General features: G+C 48.4%; 10 protein-coding genes across 10 annotated transcripts; 4 read left to right on the top strand and 6 right to left on the bottom strand.

Annotated features, from left to right (window-relative positions):
• Positions 1-667: 667 nt before the first annotated feature.
• LCP9604111_7841 (putative ethanolamine kinase) lies at positions 668-2,256 on the bottom strand (the record flags this gene model as incomplete). Its single annotated transcript, XM_039075918.1, has 5 exons — positions 668-842; positions 909-1,255; positions 1,333-1,760; positions 1,885-1,996; positions 2,080-2,256. The coding sequence occupies 5 exons, from the start codon at positions 2,254-2,256 to the stop codon at positions 668-670; spliced, it is 1,239 nt and encodes a 412-aa protein (XP_038926230.1).
• A 1,506-nt stretch (positions 2,257-3,762) lies between these two features.
• On the bottom strand, positions 3,763-4,923 carry LCP9604111_7840 (cysteine and histidine-rich domain-containing protein; the record flags this gene model as incomplete). Its single annotated transcript, XM_039075917.1, has 3 exons — positions 3,763-4,075; positions 4,150-4,666; positions 4,818-4,923. 3 exons carry the CDS (start codon positions 4,921-4,923, stop codon positions 3,763-3,765), a joined length of 936 nt encoding a protein of 311 aa, XP_038926229.1.
• A 1,793-nt stretch (positions 4,924-6,716) lies between these two features.
• Positions 6,717-10,076, top strand: LCP9604111_7839 (transcription factor domain-containing protein; the record flags this gene model as incomplete). Its single annotated transcript, XM_039075915.1, has 3 exons — positions 6,717-6,855; positions 6,923-6,989; positions 7,049-10,076. The coding sequence occupies 3 exons, from the start codon at positions 6,717-6,719 to the stop codon at positions 10,074-10,076; spliced, it is 3,234 nt and encodes a 1,077-aa protein (XP_038926228.1).
• A 963-nt stretch (positions 10,077-11,039) lies between these two features.
• Positions 11,040-11,519, top strand: LCP9604111_7838 (uncharacterized protein; the record flags this gene model as incomplete). Its single annotated transcript, XM_039075914.1, has 1 exon — positions 11,040-11,519. One exon carries the CDS (start codon positions 11,040-11,042, stop codon positions 11,517-11,519), a length of 480 nt encoding a protein of 159 aa, XP_038926227.1.
• Positions 11,520-11,938: 419 nt separating this feature from the next.
• On the bottom strand, positions 11,939-13,265 carry LCP9604111_7837 (arsenic resistance protein; the record flags this gene model as incomplete). The annotated part of the gene is made up of 4 exons (XM_039075913.1): positions 11,939-12,586; positions 12,651-12,737; positions 12,795-12,937; positions 12,998-13,265. 4 exons carry the CDS (start codon positions 13,263-13,265, stop codon positions 11,939-11,941), a joined length of 1,146 nt encoding a protein of 381 aa, XP_038926226.1.
• Positions 13,266-13,574: 309 nt separating this feature from the next.
• LCP9604111_7836 (putative arsenate reductase (Arc2)) lies at positions 13,575-14,135 on the top strand (the record flags this gene model as incomplete). The annotated part of the gene is made up of 3 exons (XM_039075912.1): positions 13,575-13,727; positions 13,779-13,893; positions 13,957-14,135. 3 exons carry the CDS (start codon positions 13,575-13,577, stop codon positions 14,133-14,135), a joined length of 447 nt encoding a protein of 148 aa, XP_038926225.1.
• A 444-nt stretch (positions 14,136-14,579) lies between these two features.
• LCP9604111_7835 (uncharacterized protein) lies at positions 14,580-14,975 on the bottom strand (the record flags this gene model as incomplete). The annotated part of the gene is made up of 3 exons (XM_039075911.1): positions 14,580-14,649; positions 14,717-14,727; positions 14,829-14,975. 3 exons carry the CDS (start codon positions 14,973-14,975, stop codon positions 14,580-14,582), a joined length of 228 nt encoding a protein of 75 aa, XP_038926224.1.
• Positions 14,976-15,330: 355 nt separating this feature from the next.
• Positions 15,331-16,247, top strand: LCP9604111_7834 (bZIP transcription factor; the record flags this gene model as incomplete). Its single annotated transcript, XM_039075910.1, has 2 exons — positions 15,331-15,448; positions 15,508-16,247. 2 exons carry the CDS (start codon positions 15,331-15,333, stop codon positions 16,245-16,247), a joined length of 858 nt encoding a protein of 285 aa, XP_038926223.1.
• A 53-nt stretch (positions 16,248-16,300) lies between these two features.
• On the bottom strand, positions 16,301-17,560 carry LCP9604111_7833 (uncharacterized protein; the record flags this gene model as incomplete). Its single annotated transcript, XM_039075909.1, has 6 exons — positions 16,301-16,434; positions 16,494-16,598; positions 16,654-16,728; positions 16,785-16,911; positions 16,967-17,421; positions 17,485-17,560. 6 exons carry the CDS (start codon positions 17,558-17,560, stop codon positions 16,301-16,303), a joined length of 972 nt encoding a protein of 323 aa, XP_038926222.1.
• Positions 17,561-18,847: 1,287 nt separating this feature from the next.
• Positions 18,848-19,834, bottom strand: LCP9604111_7832 (uncharacterized protein; the record flags this gene model as incomplete). The annotated part of the gene is made up of 2 exons (XM_039075908.1): positions 18,848-19,632; positions 19,693-19,834. The coding sequence occupies 2 exons, from the start codon at positions 19,832-19,834 to the stop codon at positions 18,848-18,850; spliced, it is 927 nt and encodes a 308-aa protein (XP_038926221.1).
• Positions 19,835-20,161: the final 327 nt, after the last annotated feature.

The raw sequence follows: 20,161 nt of genomic DNA, 5'->3' as shown, positions 1-20,161 counted from the left end.
TCATAGGCTGAGACCGAGCTCATCTTCAAGACACGTATGGAGTGAGAAACTTCGTGCTCACAGCATCCGGAAGACTATATGTAGGCACAACTTTCAAGACCAGTGAACTGCCTTTGACGTAATTTTATTCAAAAAATAGGAAAAGTTAGGGAAAGACAGAAATTACGGTAAAAAAGAAACTATATTAACCTGGAAACACCCCAGCTATGACGTTGTTGAAAGACAACACACAAGACCACGAGGGAAAATGGTCACCACAATGCAAAAAAAGAGAAACCACCATCTATATCAACAGTTACCAAGACTTTTGCTCCGATCCTGTACTGCAATCGGAAGTTGAGTGTTCCTCTTTTATCTTTCTCTCTATTTTCTCTTGGGTTGGACCTCTTGGCCCAACCTCGTCTGTGGTCGTCCAGGACCACAACTTTGATTATTTTTCATCGGTTAGATTCGGTTTCGACGTAGGCTGACTCCGGGGATATTGTTGAATTTCTGGAGTGCCATGTTGAGTGTTTCTTGCAATTGCAAGAATGAGGTAAAGGGGGAGGTGGGATTGTGTCAGGATCATGAAAAAATCATGGCGCTGACATAGTGTTCGGGAATGAAGCGCCGAAAAATGCCGTTTCATGAGGGGATTGGAATCCAAACGGGGGGACTGCGAATGGCTTTACGCCTCCGACGCCCAGCGGGACTCGCGCAGCGGCATCTCCTCGCCAGCTTGCTTGCGGCTTCCGTCTACCTCGCGCTTCCACGCGTAGTACTCGCCGAGACGGGTCTCAGCGTAGCTGGCGTAATCGAAATCGATTTGGGAGATTTGCGCTTGGATGAGTGCCCAAACACCCCTAGGAGATATGATTAGCATGATATCACCATTATGCTGATCTTTCAATTTTGTTCGCTGAACTCACCAGTAAAGACCGGGAATGCCACGGAAGCGGTCAACATCCTCGTACAGCCGGTCGACAATCTCAGCCTGGGACGAAGCGTCAAGACCGCGTTGTTCACAGTAGCTCTTCGTGTACTCAGTAAGGAACTGACGGCGCACAGACTTTGTCGGCATCATGTTGTAATCGCAGTCGTAGCCACCCCACTCAGCAAGGTGGTTCGATATATCGAAGGCCGCGGGTGCAGGAACCGCATATTCATAATCGATGAAATTGACAGGCGCGACACCGTCTTCGGGGGTTGGGACACCGTTCTCGCTTGGAAGGACAATGACGTTGGCGCAGAGGAGATCGCAGTGCGAGAAGACGAGCTATAAACCCAGCGATTAGCCATTTATTCAACAAAGCAATCCCCGTTACCAGCAAATTCAGGCTAGGAGCCACATACCCCATCTTCACCAATCCCCTTCCCGTCGTCCAGCATATCCAAAACCCACTGCAGCTCGGCTTGCAGGCTCAACCGGCGAGCACGCTGCTCGGGTGTGGTCACTGGCAAAGCCAGCACCCACTTTTGCAGCACAGCCCACATAGATGGGCCCGCGCGTCGGGGCTTGATTACAGTGATCTCATCGTCCTGGGAGTTCGCAATCTCAGCCACGGGAGCGTCCTTGTCAGGCACGGCTGCGCTACTAGGAAGGACGGCGTGCCACTGCGCCAAGCGGCGAGCGACACCGCGCCAGATGGGCGGGGAAACTAGATCTTGGTGGTTGCAGGGTCTGCCGCGAATGAAGCGGTAGAGCAGGCCGTTTTTGAATCGAGCGAGGAGGGGCGGGGCCAGGCCACGGTTGGCCAAGAGTGCGTGGGACTTGGTTTCTCCTAAGAATAATTGATCTACTTCAGCATATGTCGCAATGGGCAAGAGAGGCGCGGAGGGGCTTTGTTTTGTTGGAGAAGTGGGAATCTTGACGAAGATTGTCCGTCGGGGGGATTTTGCTCGTACTTTCGCGATCTATGAGGATCTCTGTGCCATTTCCGTACGCCCTCATCAGTACTGCCTCATTGTCTATTTGTTCCTCCGTCAGGCCGGGTTTCAGGTTGATAATTTTCAAGAGCTAGGGGGCTGTTAGTCTCGGTTTAATTCCGAAAAGCTTATTGCTGGTCTCATGGGAAGCAATACTGGGAAAGAGGGACACACGGTGTTGGTGATGCCGTCGGTGAACCGCACGAACTCAATGTTGTTGTCAGGACCCTCCCAGTCGGGGTTGAGGGTCAGAATTAGCCTGAGAGCAGATGCCTGGGAGTCCTCATGACTGTATGATAGGGGAATGTATCGGAATTCTGGCAAGGGCGCCTGAGTGTATGTCGAGCCCATGTTGGGGTTGGGTGGAGCGGAGGTAGAAAAGGGGTATGGGCGCAAGTCGGTTTGTGTGCCAGGAAGATTTTGTGCTATTTGATTAGTTCACAACTGCTTGACAGGCACCCCTATATCAGTGACGAGGTCCTCGAATTCAAGATTTAGGTAATTGCACGAGGCCAGGCTGCTAGCGCAGGGTGCGAATGGCGATAAATTCTAGAACAAAGTAAAGCACAATGTGGAAAGGCGGATTCTGTATTATGGCGAAGGTACAAAAGATTCAGGGGCGAAGAATTTGAAGACGCTATCGATGGCGGGGAGGTCAATGAAACAACGAGGGGAGGTCTCGTGCTCCCGACCCGTGATTGGAAGATGGGACGATTTTCTGGGGCCTAGGGTACATTCTTGAGGGCAAAAGGGACTTGTCCGCCGCCACTATAACTGGTAGTATATGGATGTAATAAGTTGTGGTTCTTTGAAGATATAAGCCTATTGGATACCTATAGAATGATTTCTTCATCTCATGCTATTTGTTTCAACCGCAATTGCATGGCGAAGTCGTACTAAAACATCTTGATTGCGCGAAGTATGTACGATGTACATTGCTTTCGGCAGGTCCAAGTCACGGGGCAATCACATGAAAGACAGCCTTGAAGACAAAAAGAGGGTCTATGGTCACATGCACGGGCCAAGCCCTGAGCTTAGCCCTACTTACCTAATCCGACAAAATCCCTCAACAAAAAAAGCGAAATTAGTCATAAAATCCAGTATTAGTCAACGAAATGGAAAAACCCTTCCACCGAAGCCCAATCCGCTCTAGCGTATATTGACTTCCAGACACATAAATAGGACCTCCTCGCCCGCGCCTTTACTCTTTTTTTCTTTTCTCTCCATCATCAGTAGAGGTTTACATAACTTAATGTAAATTTCAACGGGGCTCCACAATGTGGCTTGCTGAGGGTTATCCTATGGTTTCGGCCATCATGGGTTTTCTTCCGTTCCCGGCCCTGGAGAGTAAAGGCGTCTCTCTTTTTCCCAATCACTTTATGGCTATGCTAGGGTATCCTTCGGGAAGCCCCATGGGTGCTAGCTGTGGAGAGGGCGTCACATACCATTTTTTCAGTCACTTTGATGTGTTCTGGAGGTTTTGCTTGCTCTGATCTTCGAATTTGATCAGAGGTTGCAGCGAGCGTAGTAGCGTTGGATACTGCGATTTTCAGCTGGCTCGGTACACGGTTTAAATGTTGTAAAAATTATCTACAACTCATCCTACAAAGAGCATCAGAAACTTCCCTAGGCTTTATGATCTCTTGCGATGCTGTATCTCGCCAAGACGAGACCATAATGTTCTGGTCTTTCTTGCCAAGAGATATCGTTGATGTCGGCATGCCGAGGCCTTAAGGTATATGACTCAAACTAAGTCACTATATGTACTACTCTTCACCGCTGAAGCCGAAATCTTCATTGTCATCACCGTCATAACTTTTAGAATTTTCTATCGTGTATTTTTTCACATGTCACCAATCATGCATGCCCAGCATTGCCAATCTGAATGCGCTGTCCGGTCCATTTGTCGTCACTGCGCAACACCGGCCAGCTAGTGCCATCGGCCTTGATCAGGCTCAAATCTAGCTTAGTGCCCAGTACGCGGAAAGTTGACTTCTCCGGGTCAATTGGCGCAAAGAGAGTATATGTATCCTGGTAGCGCTTGTTGTCCGTGGTGGGAAGGTCGAAACTAATCGAGTTGGTAGCAAACTCAACCTTGGCCCGTTGCTTGTCAATCTTCTTGAGATAGAGGGAGACGTTCACGGCGGTGGGAGTCTGGTAGAAATCGTTCCTGTAAAATGCGAAAGTTTGTCAGTTTGCTGTTTTCAAACCAGAATAGCAGAGCTAGTCTGCCCGTATACGCACCTGACTGTGTCCACTTTCTCCTCGCCCGGGGGCTTGGCCTTGCCAACAAACATGTGCCTCGTCTTCTCTGTGCAGCCGGGGATCTTCAGAAACTCGTCGAACTCGAGCACCCGGCGTTTGCAGCAGGACCACCCCTTGCTGCCCTCGTGGAAGACCGGCTGGCCCGGGTGGTGGACGCACTTCTCCTCATCACGAGCAGTCGACCCAGTATAGGACGCACCACAACCCCTCCGACGGCATGTTGCGTTGGCGGGGACCTCCGCATCAGGATCATCAGACTCGGGCTCCTCGATGACTGGCTTCTCGGGCGGTGCCGCAGTAGCGATAGTTGGGGTAGCGGAGATTGGTAGTCGCTCGGACTTCTTCTGCTCCGCCGGTGTAGGAGCAATGACTTCCTCGGCCTTGGAGGGTTCAGGCACAGGTGTGTCATCGACGGTGGAATGCTTGCCGGTAGTGCATGGCGGGATAGAGAGGAATTCCTCAAAGGTCAAGACGCGGGGCTTGCAGCATTTCCAGCCTGAGAAGTTAGCGGTGTCGCGGGGTAGAAATGTAGCAGAAGCCAGCGGCAAGATCAGGTATCACTTTGCGCTGCCACAATGGCCCACCATGAACCGTTGGTGGACTTATGGGATACAGATCTGGCATAGCTTGAACACCAAGGTACTTACCTTTCTGCCCTTCGTGGAACACTGGGGGACCCGGATGATACACGCAGTCTTCTTCCGGGTCGGTGAAGGCCTTTCCGCACGCTTTGTGGACGCACTTGCCTGCCATGATGTGTAGCAAGACAAATTATAAGGAAATTGACGGGACTGAGTCGAGAGAAGAGATTGGAAAGTGTTCTGGAGAGTTGGAATGGCGCAGGTTGCCTAACAGGGTTTAGCGGGGAAGCTCGAATGTTCCATCGCGGAGAACTCTCTGACCGCGTTCGCATCACGGCACCACCGGCCATCTCGAAACACCGTGGTTGAATTCATTCCTTGCATAATCGAGATTTTCTCTCCATGTTTCCTACGCATTTACTTCTCAGTTCAGCCCGCTTGACGCTGTTTACACGTGCGGGCTGCGGCCTATGCGATACCGCCAAAAATACCGTGCTTCAGCTCCAGAAACGGCGCCCCTTTGAATACGTCGAAGCGGACATCATGGAGCCCGGGAATAAATCTTGGAAGGATGTTTACGAGTTTGATGTTCCAGTCCTCCACGTCCAGTCAGTTCACAATGGCTTGCCCAAGGAGGCCAATCTCTCCGACGCGCGCAAATTGTTCCATCGATGGACAGAGCAAGAAGTCGAACGATCGGTAGATGAAGCCGAGAAGACACAGTCTTGATGATTTTACTTGGTGATTTGTCCAACTGTACCGATTTGCCATGATCCACTGGCGGGAACTGCGCATACCGGGGCATCGACATCGTGATATCTCACCAGCAATGCACGTCGCGCTTGTTGTATTATCTCTGTCTACTCGCTTCTCCAGTCCTGCTGGCCAGACCTATATTGCCACGCACATCCCATAAGGGGGTGGATTTCTGTATGTATTCGATCTATCTTTGACCGTCAGGTGGATGATGACAGATCTACCTAAATACCCTATCATTGTACAATATACTCCGTATGTAGTCCCTATTTAACCAGGATGTCTTGATTGTCAAATAATACTTGCTCTATAATTACAATTGGGTTTCCCACACAAATGCCTCAATACTCCGAACTCGTGGCATACCTATCTAGTATGTCACAGCTCAGTCATTTTATCTCGTCTCAAACTACCCAAGTGGACTGATAATTATTATATGCACACGTTTACAATTTCCTTTTGTACATATACGTAGATAGGGCTATTATCGAGGGCATCCAAGGTCAAGTATAAGTAGTACATATAGTACGGAGTAAATCGATATGGCTAGGCGGTAAGGAAATAGCCACCCTTGGTTAACTAACTCCTAATGTACTCAGTACGGAGTAGAGTAGCCCTTTCCAGATATCATCGTCACTATGCAAGAAGATGCGGCATATCATTCAGGGTCTCTGATTTGATGCGGTGAGGTTGGACTGAATCTTGGACTCTTGTTTCACCTTCAATTTCTCGTCGAAATCCGAGTTTCACAACAATCTGACATTGTGACCCTCACGGTTCTGCCACGCGACTCTACGCGTTCCCATCATTTATTCCTCGGCAAATCATTCCAGAACAAGATATTTTTGAATTCCGTAGTAAGCGGTTCTCAAATCCGATCTGTGGTGCTGGCGTAACATCTCTCGCGCGCACAGTGCAAATAATTGTTCTCGCTTCACTGTGACGCATGTACTTCGCGAACCAACCAACAACCATCATCTTCATCATATTCAGTTCCACTTGATCGGTTGAAAAAGTTCAGTTATTGATATTGGTGAGTGTTTTTCTTGAATAAAAGGCTCTTTGTTTGTGGCTTTATGAGGACTACAGTCAACTCAGAACTATGATCCCAACTCCGAGAAACGCAGACTAATACTCTCACATTCATCAATCTAATTCTTTACTCATTTGATTAGGTAGCTGAAGCCGATAATGCCTGATCAAACGCCAATGGCGAATGGCGCCGACATTTCGCGGCCACCATCGGCTTCATCATCAAGGACTTCTTCTGTACAGTCAATCCACCCTCTAAGATTTAATTGTACGAGATGTAAGGCAAAACACAGGCGCTGTGACCGAAATAGACCAGGTAAGTACCCCTTGACTTGATAGGGCAACACAATTGCAGGTGCATTGATGACTGACTATTTGCATAGTCTGCAACACCTGTCGGACCTTGGGCCTTGAAGCTGAATGCTTATATCCTTCTGCGGCCTTAGCGGGGTATGTCTGTCCGTGATATCAGCTTGGCCGAGTCAAAATGACTAACTTATATCATCTAGTGCCGAGAACATAATCACCAAGAAAACTGGTACTCCATTCTCAGGGCCAATGTTCAATAATGATTATGCTTTACCTGCTTTACCCACAACAGGTGACAAAAGACCAAGAGCTGCAGACAGTTCTTCTGGACGAATTGAACCTGTCAATGACGTGGTTGGATTACCCATCCAAAATTCTTTCAGCCACACCCGGCAGACGCAGATACTCCAGCAGCCTGCTGCAAAGCGGTACAAGATATCCGAACTTAGCCCTGCAACTGGAAAAGCCACAAGCACACCTGCATTTGAACGAGGTCAAATTGCACCATTTGGCATACTCAGTGGGAGCACACTGGATCCTCCACCGCGTATGCGTAGTATATCTCCTACTCTGCCTCAAGACGAAATGGAGCTCAGGTGCAACTTGACCACCGAAATCAATGTCCAGAGAATGAAGGAACACCGTCTTACAGCAGGGCATTTGCGTAACATCATCAAGCTACTCACGAAAGCCAAGACCGAACGCCCAACCACTGAACCCACGATTGCCGGATCGAGTGCTATACTGTTTGACGAGTATCGTGAGGAAGATGATCTCATGAGGTTTGCAATAATCAAGCTGAAAAGGGGTGGCCAATGCTCTCGTGCTCTTCTCAGTCGATTTGAGAATTTCGTATATGGCCCATTGATGAGTCCCGAGGAGAAGAAGATGCAAGAGCGTGTCATATGCGTTGAAGAGTGCCTGTCAACTAACTCGGCGTCACTGACAGTCGATCATACCGACCTGTTCCTCCTCCGCCTTAAAAGAATCATACTTCATCCTGATGTCTATGGCTTAGACGAGAATGACCCACGCATCGCCTTCCTGCGAGACGAGCTCCTTACAGCCATGGCGACTGACTCGAAGCTGAGTCGTCCAATCCGTAGGAAATTCGCGGAACTTTTAGACCCAGATGGAGAGATTGCCGGTATCAGCGTAGACAATCCAGGCATCGAAAAAGAAAGCCCAGAGTCGAGGAAGGTGCTACCCAAGCCTACTTCTTCACGCGTGCCTTCCTCGCACGCGCCAGAAACACCATCGAGAACAATAACAACAAGCAAACAAAACTCTGTCACTGCTCTGTCTCCTTCACCGAGCCATCCCTCTCTTTTCCCCCCACTCTCTCTTTCAACAACCCATCCTCCCCCTGTCTCCTCTCCTATTTCATCTTTATCCCCACCACCTCTGGAAACGATTGATTTGACCAATGATACCATGTCGTCGTCATTTCCCTTCATCGTGAAGCGTACGCCTAAGAAGCGTATTGACTCTGGCAGCCAGTCGTCGCAATCCAACAGCACTGCAGCGTCGCCTTTCGTAGAGCCAGCTTCCAAGAAACGTCCTGCTTCTGGCGCGCAGTCGTCGGACCTCGACAATGTTATCGCTCCGTCTCAGAGGCGTTCTGCTCCTAGCAGCCAGTTGTTCAACTCCGACTTCCCAAAAAGGCTCTGGAGTATCTTCCTTGGGAAACAGGCTTTTTTCTTGCCAATTCTTGATCTCGACCAACTGAAAATCGCTTTTAACCTGGCCGTAAACCGTGGGAAAATTGACCCCACAGTCATTGACCCAACTCTCGGGCTTTGTATTGCAATTGCCTGCCACCTGGCTCCTTATCAGAACCTTGGGGAAGCCCGCAAGTGGTTCGATGCAGCTTTATCTAACATGGCTGACCCAATCAAATCTCGACCTTCACTTCAATCTTTCCACCACCAAATTCTCCAGGTTCACTATCTCCATATGGTCGGGCACTTGCGAATGGCTTGGGACATCTTATCTATGTCTATAGGCAGAGCGCAATCTCTTCGGATGCAAACTATGCATGGTGGATGTCTCGCCGTGGACGAAAAGTCGTTGGAGCAGGTTCGGCTGGTATGGCAGTGTCTCTGGACGAAGAAACTATTCCTCACTCTCCAGTTTGGCGTGGTCGATCAATCCCTCGACAGCTTTTACGACCCACCCATGCCGATGCAGTCGCATATTACTGACAACATGGGAGTATCTGGCAAGCAAACCATCGAACAATCCTATACGACGTCTTCTTTTTTCATTGCTTCTGCTTCCCTTATTAAGTGCACTGACGATTTGATCACCGTTGAAAATGATCTACGTGTGACTCGCATGGAATGTCCGATCAAATGGCTTTCTATTGTAGACCTACGTGGCTTCCAAGGACTGAATGAGAGACTCTCGAGCTGGAAGAACGGTCTGCCCAACTGCCTGGAATGGAGAGGCCCTGACATCGAATGTGCTATGCAGAAAGACCTTCTTATTCGCCGCATGTCCCTCCTGGCTCATGTGCGATTTGTCTATTTCCGACTTCGTCAATACCGGCCGTTCTTCATTTTGAGCCTTCGACTTTCCCAAACGTGCGCCTGTGAAACGAGCCCTCATATCACTGGCAAGGATATCGATTCGGTGGATGCGTCTCCTGTGCTCGGCCTAGTGTATTACAGTGCTGTCAAATGTTTGAGTGCTGCCCAAGACATTGTGAAAACTTTATCTGTATCCTTCACCACCACAGCAGATGAGTATGCTAAGTGTGAGCAGCTTGAATATCTCTACGCTGCTGCCCTCATTTTGATTGCTGCCCGGACAGTTCCGCTTGTCTTGAACGGTACCCCGCGGGGTATATCTGCTGTATCTGCTGCTGCCACCACGGCGAAGTCCTTCACAGCGATGACCGAGGAGCTAAAGGAAATTGACGTCTTGTTGCGCAACTACCAAGAGAGTTGTAGACAAGCCCCAAAACTCGAACAGAGAATCGCACGTTCGCGTGATGTTCTCGACCAGATCAAACTACAGTCAGAGTCATCTAATGGCATAGTCACTGACAGCGACATCAGGCTTGAGCCAGTTATCTGGAACCGGATCTATGATAGACTCGGCCTCAATGTTCCATTCCAGCGATTCTCAGAACCTCATTGCCCCGCTGGCTCTGCGATTTCAGGCCGTAGAAAAACACTCGCTTGGCTGGAAAGTCTCCCAGTGGATATAGACCTTGAAAATTAGGGTCCTTTCTGTCGTTGATACAGCTGCGCTGAAGCGCTGGCAATTTCACTGTTCTGTAGGGAGGAATTTACCCGTGGATCCTTTCATTTTTAGCTTTGAAAAATGAAATCCCTTTCTAAATGGTTCTTTCGATATGTAGATATGTGGTATCTGGTTAGTGGTTGCGCTTGATCGTGGCAGTCTAAGTTGTAATGGTCAAGGCTTCGCTAGAGTTGAATAGGAGATCCAAGCGGTACAGGACTGGCTAGGGACATGGTGCGTGGCCTTATATAGCAAACCAGCGGAAAATAATAATGATCCTACGTGGGGGGATTGAACCCTGGCTGGTTATGGACTGATGTGTCCCAATTAGGAAAGGGTGCTATATAGGTCACATTAAAGATGTACTGTTACTTCCAAACCCACCCCGATTAGCTCAGTAGATGGGGGCTCTGAAGTTCTCGCTTGGGATGCTGAGAGTGTATATCTTCAATTGGTTTCGGGCTTCATGACCCCGGGGCACAGTTAAGATCAGGCTGCACCTCCTAAGGCTGAACGAGAGAGGATGGAATGTGTCGCCACACCTGCAGGGTAATTGACCGGGGCCGAAGTCCGAAGGGGGTGTGCGGTCCCAACGGATGGAAGTTCGTGGGTTTGGAAGCCCTCTTTTCTTTTTCTATATTGACATTACTTTTCAACGACTCACCTAGTGTTTTGTCCTATAACTTCTCGCTTGCAACCAGCCACACGGTACACACCCTCGTTGCTGTGTTCTACTCGAGCCTCCAATTATCCGTTGCATGCTGTCACATCTGACTTGTAAATCGCCACGGAAGAATGAGAAGAGACCTTGAGGTCCCGAGACGGTCGCCAACTTATTCACCGAGGATTGACTCCCTCATTCCCGTATATGTCTCGTTCGACATCTCATTACTCCCCCCGCCAGGCAATTTGGGCCATCACAGCATTTCCCCTTCGCTCAGAATGTGTTCTCCATACACCAACCAGGCTAACAACTTCGTTCCTCGCATGGCACAGAATGGTCATTTGAAATCAAGTACAAGCTATTCATCACCATCTATCGCAGATACCCTCCGCTGTGGACCTATACCTGAGGAGCGGTGGTGTCATCGACGTTCAGCTAAGAAAGTCAGTCTACAGGGGAAGGCCATTGGTATGGACGGCGAAGGTGAGACTCTTACTTCTATCAATGACTTAAGATACCCGGCTAAGACAAATGACACAGAGCATGCTGAACTCGTTCACGGAAATACAGAGAAAGCGGGTGCTTGCAACGTATCTTTCACCGAAGTCTCGATCACGTTTATCCCTCTACCAGACTCTAGCACCGACTGCACAATCAGCAACTGCGTGTTAAACCCTGTTCCTACACCTGACAAGCAATCTTGTGTTCAGCTAGATATCCCGCTTGCTGAGACCCGGATGTCGTGTTGCTATCAGTGATATACTGGCTCGAAAGGAACTCATCCAAGAGGTGGTCAACAGTCTCTGCCACGCATACTTTGAGATATACTGTCAAGACTTCAAGTAGTACTTGATTATACACCCTGCATCCCTCCGGCGGACTGTTTCCTTGTGTAAAATCACGCTACATTCGAAAGTACATGGAATCCAATTCCATGCCTTTGATATTTCATTGGACCACCAATTGACAAGCGCAAGAGCACGGAGTTGGGTTTCCTATTGATTGGTGAGTTTTCAAGCTACTAGCCAATGAGCCCGTGATCTTAAAATCGATAGAATCTGAAGGCTGTGCATGATATTTTCATCTGTAGGCATACTGCCGATACTATATTGGATTCACTGTCGTCAATGCTCCTAGGAGGTGCGCTATCTCTCCAAACAATCATTGATAGTATATATTAATCATTCCAACTAACTCGTCTAGCTATCAATTTGACAGCATATACCAATCCTAATAGCACAGGAACCTCGATCAGAGGCCCAACAGTCGCAGCAAGAGCCTGGTTACTATCCGCACCAAACATCGCCACTGCAACAGCAATGGCCAATTCAAAATTGTTGCTAGCAGCTGTGAAGCTCTGCACAGTCGCCAGCCTGTATCCGAATCCCAATTTATATGCAACAAGGAGGGTCACAAAGAAGATTATCAGGAAATAAACGATAAGTGGTGCTGCAACTCGGACCACGGATACAATTTGGTGGACCACATGGCGGCCTTGCGAGGCGAATAAGACAAGGATGGTGAATAGCAGGCCGATGAGAGACCAGGGACTGATCCATTTGAGGAAGGTTTCATCGTACCATTTGGCAGAAATTCGTCGGAGCACGAACCGCGTGACGATTGCGGCCCCTAGAGGTATTCCGAGAAACACCGCAACACTTTTAGCAGCCGTTGAATATTCGAATGTGACTGGATCGCCACTGATGACGCTGATGAAGAACACCCCCATTGGAGCGAAAAGAACCATTTGCAGCACTGAGTTGAGAGCGACGAGGATGGCACAATATTCGCTATCGCCTCCGGCTAGACCTGTCCAAACTAGTACCTGGAAGAAACTAGCGGTTAGCATTGTCTCGTTTCCAAGAGCCGTTTGAGTGGTGTCGACTTGCCATAGCAATGCATCGTGCCAATCCAACAATGATCAGCCCCTGTCGCAATTCTGGCTCGTCGGGCAAAAAAGCCCAAGCCAAGGCCAACTAGTGGAACCAAGTCAGTGAGAAACTCCGTGTCATGGAAGTGTTGGGATCACGGACCATAAGAAAAGGGGCAATAATCCAGTTCAGAAAAATACTGAAGGCGATCTGGATCCAAATATCTTTCGCTCGCAAAACATGATGCAGGGATTCAAACCGAATCTTGCACAAGATAGGGTACATCATGACCAGAAGACCCACAGCTAGAAATACATATTCAGTTAGCGAAAACTACAAAATCATTGCTGGTTTCTTGTGCGTACCAATGGGGACAGAGACTCCCACAAATTTCCCCCTTTGTAGGGCAGGTCCTGTGCTTGGGACAAAGTTGCCCAGGATGATTCCAATTGCCATGGCAAGAAAAATCCATATTGCCAAGAATCGGTCAAGGATACCGAGACTTGAGAACATGGATTCTTTCTTCTGTGGCTCATCTGGAGAAGAGGTCTCCCGTTGCTTTTCAATGTCGCATGTCTTTATTTGGTCGTTGGGAGGACTGGACGTACATGTCTGTGGTCGTATTGATGTCATGGCGAGTGACCAAGTTTGTTCGGTTAATGGTTGATAGAAGATATAGTGGCCGGATTTGAAGATGTAGCATGGAATTCTTGTATTCGTCTAGATGTGTCCATGAATATTTATATTTGTATAGGTCTAGATGGTAGTGGTATGTCACTGACGGGCGCTGATTGGCTGAAGTGCCAAGCCGAGGCCAACCAATCAGACTTTGGTAGTGACATTCCTCATAGGCGGCGGGGTATCCGGGGTATTCTGGCTGCAGAGCCAACCGCCTGATTGTCAAATCTCTCAACCCTCAAGCTCGGAATTTCTCTTGACATAATGTCAGCCGAGCTTCCATGGCATGCTGCATATCCCGCACCAAGGGGCGCGGCACCCTCCATATCACGAGAAGAGCTATTGCAATGGATCCGAGAGGGTAAACAAGCAGGCAAAGACTTTGTACTTGTTGACTTGCGTCGCACGGACTATGAGGTACGAACTGTTCGAAAAAAGCGACATCTTCATGCGCTGATTTATCAAAAGGGAGGGACGATCCAAGGGTCTTTGAACTTGCCAGCTCAGAGTTTATACCCCACGATCCCAACATTATATTCTCTTGTGTCGAACAGCAGCGTGAAATATGTGATTTGGTATTGTGGTGAGCTTTACTTGATACATATGATAGCGATATCTTGAAACGCGAATACTGATCTGCATTCAGGGTCATCTGGGGGTCGAGGTACTCGTGCAGCCGGCTGGTTTGCGGATTACCTTGAAGATCAACACGATAAAGAGATCAAGAGCTTGGTTCTCACGGGGGGCATCAAGGGATGGGCTGCGGCTGGTCCGGAGTATACATCCTTGATGAATGGGTATGATGCCTCTGTTTGGACAAAGTAGAAGCACTCATTAAATGACATGATGTTTGTCAAGTTTCCATCTTATAAGGGGTCTCGTAACTTGAAGAGCCGTTTTACCAAGAAGATTTCTTCGGATATTAGTTATGTGCTCGACCACATCGTCCGATTAGGTAAACTTCTTCGGTGTTATCTCTTCGGCGGGTGTGGTCGGTGGGATGTGATATACACGCCTCGTCTCGAAGTAGATATACATGTATGGTAGCCGTTGGTTGAGACATGGTCCCACGATCCAATTGGATTTAGCATTGTGCATAATGTGCAAGTCACCTTACAATGCAAGGTGTGTTAAAGAGAGTATAATTAAACTTGGATTAACCTAGCGAGGCCCGCCATATCCAAACAGTCTCAGAAAGATCCTCAATACAAATTTCCCCGGGCAGTATTCTTTTATGCAGATTCTCAAGCTAAATGGGTATCTTTGGAGCTATTGACGCCCAGGCACACATTTACTCATTTCTCCAACCCCCTCCACCAGTGCGCTCTGTGGAGTTGCTCTTCAATATGTCAGTAACATTACCGAGGCAAGACATAATGAATACCAAGGGTACGCGGACTAGATACCTGTGTTCAACCTTATTCAATTATTGGCGAGATGAGGGTGCGAATGTGTTTCAGAGAGGTTCTTATCAAGGGATGCACGTCGCGTTTCTTGTTCTTCGGTTGTAGGCTCAACCGGACTTGGAGCAGCGACCTCGCTCAAAGCGCCATATTCATCTCTATCATCATCCCCAGTATCTGTCTGTGGCTTGCTTTCTGGTTTGGAACCTGAATCTTTCTTACGGCCACAGGTGAATATTCGCTGGAGTTTGGAAAGCGTCATATTATCCAATAAATGAGATCAAGGCGAAAGATGCTGTACAATGTAAGAGGAGGGTTTCCAATAGACCGGCATCCAAGACCCAGGAGACTATAAATGATTGGCCACTTTGCTACGTCATGACTATGAAGGGGTGGGCAGATTATCGGATACGTTTCCGAGTTGGCCCGAGTGTTAATTGGGCTGAAATTGTGTCGATGATCTTCAGATTCGAAATGAGGAGGTTCATCGTGTAGTCCGTATGTCGTTGCGATTATCTCGGACCTAACGTGCCGTTGTTCCTAACTCCGACCTTGGCATTCTTGTCTCAACCTTCCGCCTTGTGACTTCACTCCCTCAACTATAGTTACTTTCGAAGATGACTCTCCAAATTGATCAACCGCCTCTTGAGCAAATAAGTTCAGAAGATTCGATGGACATGTTGGATCCTCTGGCTCGAAGACGACTACAAAATCGCCTCAATCAACGTGCGAGCAGTAAGTGGCACTTTTATTTGCCACCCGGCATTAACTGTGCAGACTAACACCATACACAGGAAAAAGGAAGGCGTTAGAGTATAAAGAGAAAAGCAATACGGCAGAAAGGAAATGGGTTCTCTATATCGATGATTCGAACATCTCAAAAAAGAATGCATCCACAGAAGAAGGAACAAGCTATCAAGTTACTCAATCATCGCCACCTCGCCAAACCGAAGTCTCTTTTTGTTCCCTGAGCCCTGCCCAGCATGCTGCGCTTATGAACAAATTCCGTGCAAAAGCTTTGCATATGATTGAGAACCCGACCCTCCTGCGAAATCCCACCTTTAGCATCACCCAGTACAATATACTTCGAGCTATGTTCATCAACGCCGATCTCATGGGCCTCACATTAGAGCTTCTGAATGAAGACCTCGCGTCGCAGTTCAATCTCACCGGTCCATTAATGTCAGCGCTACATCTCCCAGCAAGCTTGTGCCCATCTCAGAAACAAAAGAAAATCATCCACCACCCCTGGATCGACTTGATTCCAATGGTATCTCTACGGGAGGCCATTTTGACTAGGGCGGATGTAATTGACGAAGATGAACTGTGCGGCGATTTTTACGGATCTTCTCCTTCCCAAGAAGTCGGGCTTCGTGTTTGGGGCGAAGCTTGGGATCCATCTGCTTATGAGATCTCGGAGACATTGATCAGGAAATTCAGTTGGATGGTAAAGGACTGTCCCGATATCATCAAATCTTCTAATCACTGGAGGAAACAGCGAGGGGAAAAGCCCATCAGGTTCAAGATCAAATGATATTTCAATGCATTTATAATAAACACATCAAATTCCTTTCAAATGTCTATTCCTTACAGCGAAAACTTCTCCTGGGTCAGTTTTTCGCTGAGTTCCCACAATTTAGTCCAATTGCCTTCGTCGCTGAGGTGCGCGTGCAATTCGTCGTCTGCGACTGCGTTCCGGTTGATGTATGATCCATTGTAGCCTGGGGGCAGGATTAGTCGAAGACACTATAAAACGGGTTATGGGAGGTGTTCTGCTTACCTGCGATGGTAGGGTCGAGCATTCCTGTGATGAGGCCAGCGGCTCCCTCTGAGGCAGTGGACCATGGGGGCACTTCGAAAGGCTTTCCTTCGATGTCGACCAGGGCTAAGAGATCGTTTAGTGAGGAGCAGAAAACATTCGACAATAGGGCAATCCATACATCCAGCCTTTTTCCATTCTTCGACCTGGTCCAAAAAGTCAGGAGGGCAGTGTCGTTGCAGACCGGTTAGAACAGCTAAATGATGGTCAGCTAGATCCACCTAAATAGTAAGAAGGAGAAATAAGACATACCACCAGGGTCAATACTAAAAACGCGGATCTTCTCGCCCTTCAACTTCTGGCCTAGTCTTTTGGCAAACATGACTCTCGCGGCGTTCGACTGGGCATACGCGACCGTAGGGTCATATGTCCGACCATCCTACAAGGAAACGGAATGTCAACGTGGTTGAATATAACGGGTAAGTAAAACTTACACTAAAGTTGTAGTCATCGAAGTTCATCTTCCCTTGTTTAGCCATGCCCGAGGTCATGATAATCACAGACGAATCGGGCCCCGCAGCACGGATCTTCGGTAGGAGCAATTTGACGAGCAGGAAGTTCGCTAGATAGTTGACTCCAAATTGGCTCTCAAATCCATCCTTTGTCTTGGTGTAAGGCGGGAACATTACTCCAGCCACGCATACAAGGTGATCGATGTGAGGCACATCTGCTAGGTCTCCGACGGCGTTTCGCACGGCGGTCAAGTCACTCAGGTCCAGGTTGAGGAAGCGAGTCTCCACGTTCGGCTTGGATGACTTGATTTTCTCTCTGATGCCTGCCACCTTTGATTCAGCACGGGCACTCAGGATGAGTAGTTTTGGGTCGGCGGTGGAAAGCTGGAGCGCAAGTTCTCCTGCGATGGAGTTGTCGGAAACGCCGGTGATGAGCACTGTGATGAAGCAGCCTCTGTCAGCGCTTTTTTCTTTTTTAGATGAGGGGAATATTTGATTACCTGTCTTTCCGGCAAGTGCCTTGCCATACTTCTCGAGGACAACCTCAGAGCGGAGGATTTGCTGCTTGTTGGTCATTTTGGATGAAGGTGTTTGGAAATAATGAACTAAGCAATGGAGAAAGCAAAGAAGTCTTGATTGATATATCCTCCACTTGACTAGACACAACAGTCCACTTTATACCTTTTCTTTCGGCGATAATGGGATTAAGTGTTTTTGAAAGGCATCGCTAGTATAGTTCAGATGGACCAATCAAGACCCGGGGAAATTCCCACTAGAGGTCATCCCTTGCCGTATCGGGTTAGCCCAATGTCATCAAGTATCAGATTGTTTCTTCAATAATTATTCCTAAGCAATTAGAAGATGATAGAACGTAATGGGGATATACTAAGGAGTTAAGATGAAATATCCGTTAACTCCTACTACAGTCTTGGCTCTATGCAGGCGAGATTACATGTTAGAACATGTTGAAGTAGGATATTATGATACAATTGCACTTTGATAATCACAAAATAGAGTACAGTAAACTAACTATAGCTGTACAATGTATTCCTTTTGAGAACGAGGGAACCGAAATATGTCTAAACCAAGAGAACATAATCCATCAAACGCATAAAGCCACCTATGGTGCACATGTACGATCTCCCCTCATTGTACGACTTGTAGAAGGATTGCCAATTTAGTCATGCTATTGAACAATTAGGGAGCACCAACTCATATTAAGGACCACTTAGGGGCAATAGTCATAGATTGGGCTAAGTACAAGGGTGAAATCACTCTGTTGAACTTCCGTTCCTTGCCTTCTATCGGCAATGACTCGGGGCTCAAACGGAGATGGGTTGCATTGTAGAAAACGCCAGTGGCAATGATTTTAGAAAGAAACACAGGCTATTGATCTCATCGTTGGGTTTTTGGGTGTAAATGGGCAAATTAGAATGATATCCTTGGAAAACTCCTCGCGAAACCATGGAAAGAGCCAGAGTGGTTGAACAATCCGCGACAGCCGAAAGATCGGTGCGTGGTTCCTGCAAGACCCGAAGAGCCCTTGCTAATAAGAATAAGTATGTCCTTAGCAGAGAAAGATCCCCATTTGGCAATGAGTATATCATAACAGACTCCCGTGACTTGACTAGATAGCCCGATGCAACAACGGACCTGTTGACGGAAGACTAGAGACATAGATTTGGGCCAAGACGAGAAATGGTAAATGTGATTATTAGATTCAAACAGGAGGCTAAACCAGAGCCACCGGCCCGATTGTCTACACGTATTCAATACAATGCGCCAAACCAAATAAAACAAGAAAAGGTCATCACACATATCAGCGGGCAGGCATGAAGTAGCAGTGCCCCAAAACAGCCTGCTCTAGAACCACATGATGCCTGCAACGAGACCGATCACAACGGCCATACAGCTTCCATGGAGCTCATGTGAGTGCCGACCAGCGGCAGCATCGGTGGAATCCTCAGCGCCAACTTTTTGTTGGGGCGGTGCTTGCTCAGATGCGGTGATTAGGTCTTGATTTGAGGCGGCAGCGTTGGGAATTGTGGATTCGGGTATTAATAATTTAGAAGCGCCGTTGATCTGCTCCGCGGGGAATATCGATTTCGCATAATTTGCTCCGTGGAGTCCGACGCGCTTTCCAAAATCAATGGCGACATGACAGGCCTGCTGGAACATGTCGCGGAATGAGGCAGGAGATGGCAACAATGGCGTCTGTATGCTGTCGGAGGAATTATTATATGACAAGATGTTTGGAAGAGATTCGATGTCGGATGCGGTTGGTAGGGATTCATTGATGGTGATGGTAGAATCCGGATGCGTCAAGCCCGTAACTAGGCTGCGGTTGGAAAATGAGGCGAGGAATGGGTAGTCGTCTAATTGCTGGATGAAGTAGGTTCTGAATGCGCGGGCTCTGCGACTGAATGAAAATGAGGATTCGCGGGTTGACGATGCAAGTCGACTTTTATTTGCGACAGCGGTCGTTTCGCTGGGCGGGACCACAGCGGCATTTCCAACCCGCGCAGTAACGGGTGGGCGATTACCTCGCGATCGATGTGACGCAGCAAGAACCCATGATTTGCGAGGCTCGTTGAGCGGCGGTGCTTTCGGTGCTAATTCGGTGACACCATCTTGAAGGAGAGGGACATCTGGACAGTCGACTTGGTTAGTTGACTCGGATGAGCTGGGTGGCGGAAAGGGGGACATACGGCGAACTGCGCCGGTGTAGAAGCTGAAGTCCGCAAACTTCGAGTGGTAGAGACTCGGTAGTGACGGCACCAATGTGAGAAGCGAAAACACAATGAGGATGAGGAGTGGAAGAGCACCAGGTTTATCCAAGCCAGACCGCATCGTCCCTGCTCCCTGGCTCCGTCCAGAAGCTTCGGAGTGGTGTTTTGAGGTTCAGACTTCACGGGAATCGAGGAGAAGCAAGAATGACAGTTTCAAGGCCATGGAGGGGACAAGCTCGGGTGTTTCGCGGTTTCAATGCAACGTTCCGTGAGATGCAGTGTTTCTGCAGAGCAACGCGCCGACGCGCAGGGGGGGCTGGTCTATCTAGAAGGTGGCCGGGGACGAGATTTAGGAGCTTGAGGATAGAAAAGATGCGAGGAGGGCACAGATGCGGTGGGTTCAGGTGGATTCGACGGGGTTAAGAGTCGAATGAAGCACGATAAGGAG

Source organism: Penicillium roqueforti (assembly GCF_015533775.1).
Source record: "Penicillium roqueforti strain LCP96 04111 chromosome Unknown scaffold_26, whole genome shotgun sequence".
NCBI classification, from domain to species: domain Eukaryota; kingdom Fungi; phylum Ascomycota; class Eurotiomycetes; order Eurotiales; family Aspergillaceae; genus Penicillium; species Penicillium roqueforti.
The sequence above is the reverse complement of the archived record's forward strand: the minus strand, read 5'-3'. Positions and strand labels throughout refer to the sequence as shown.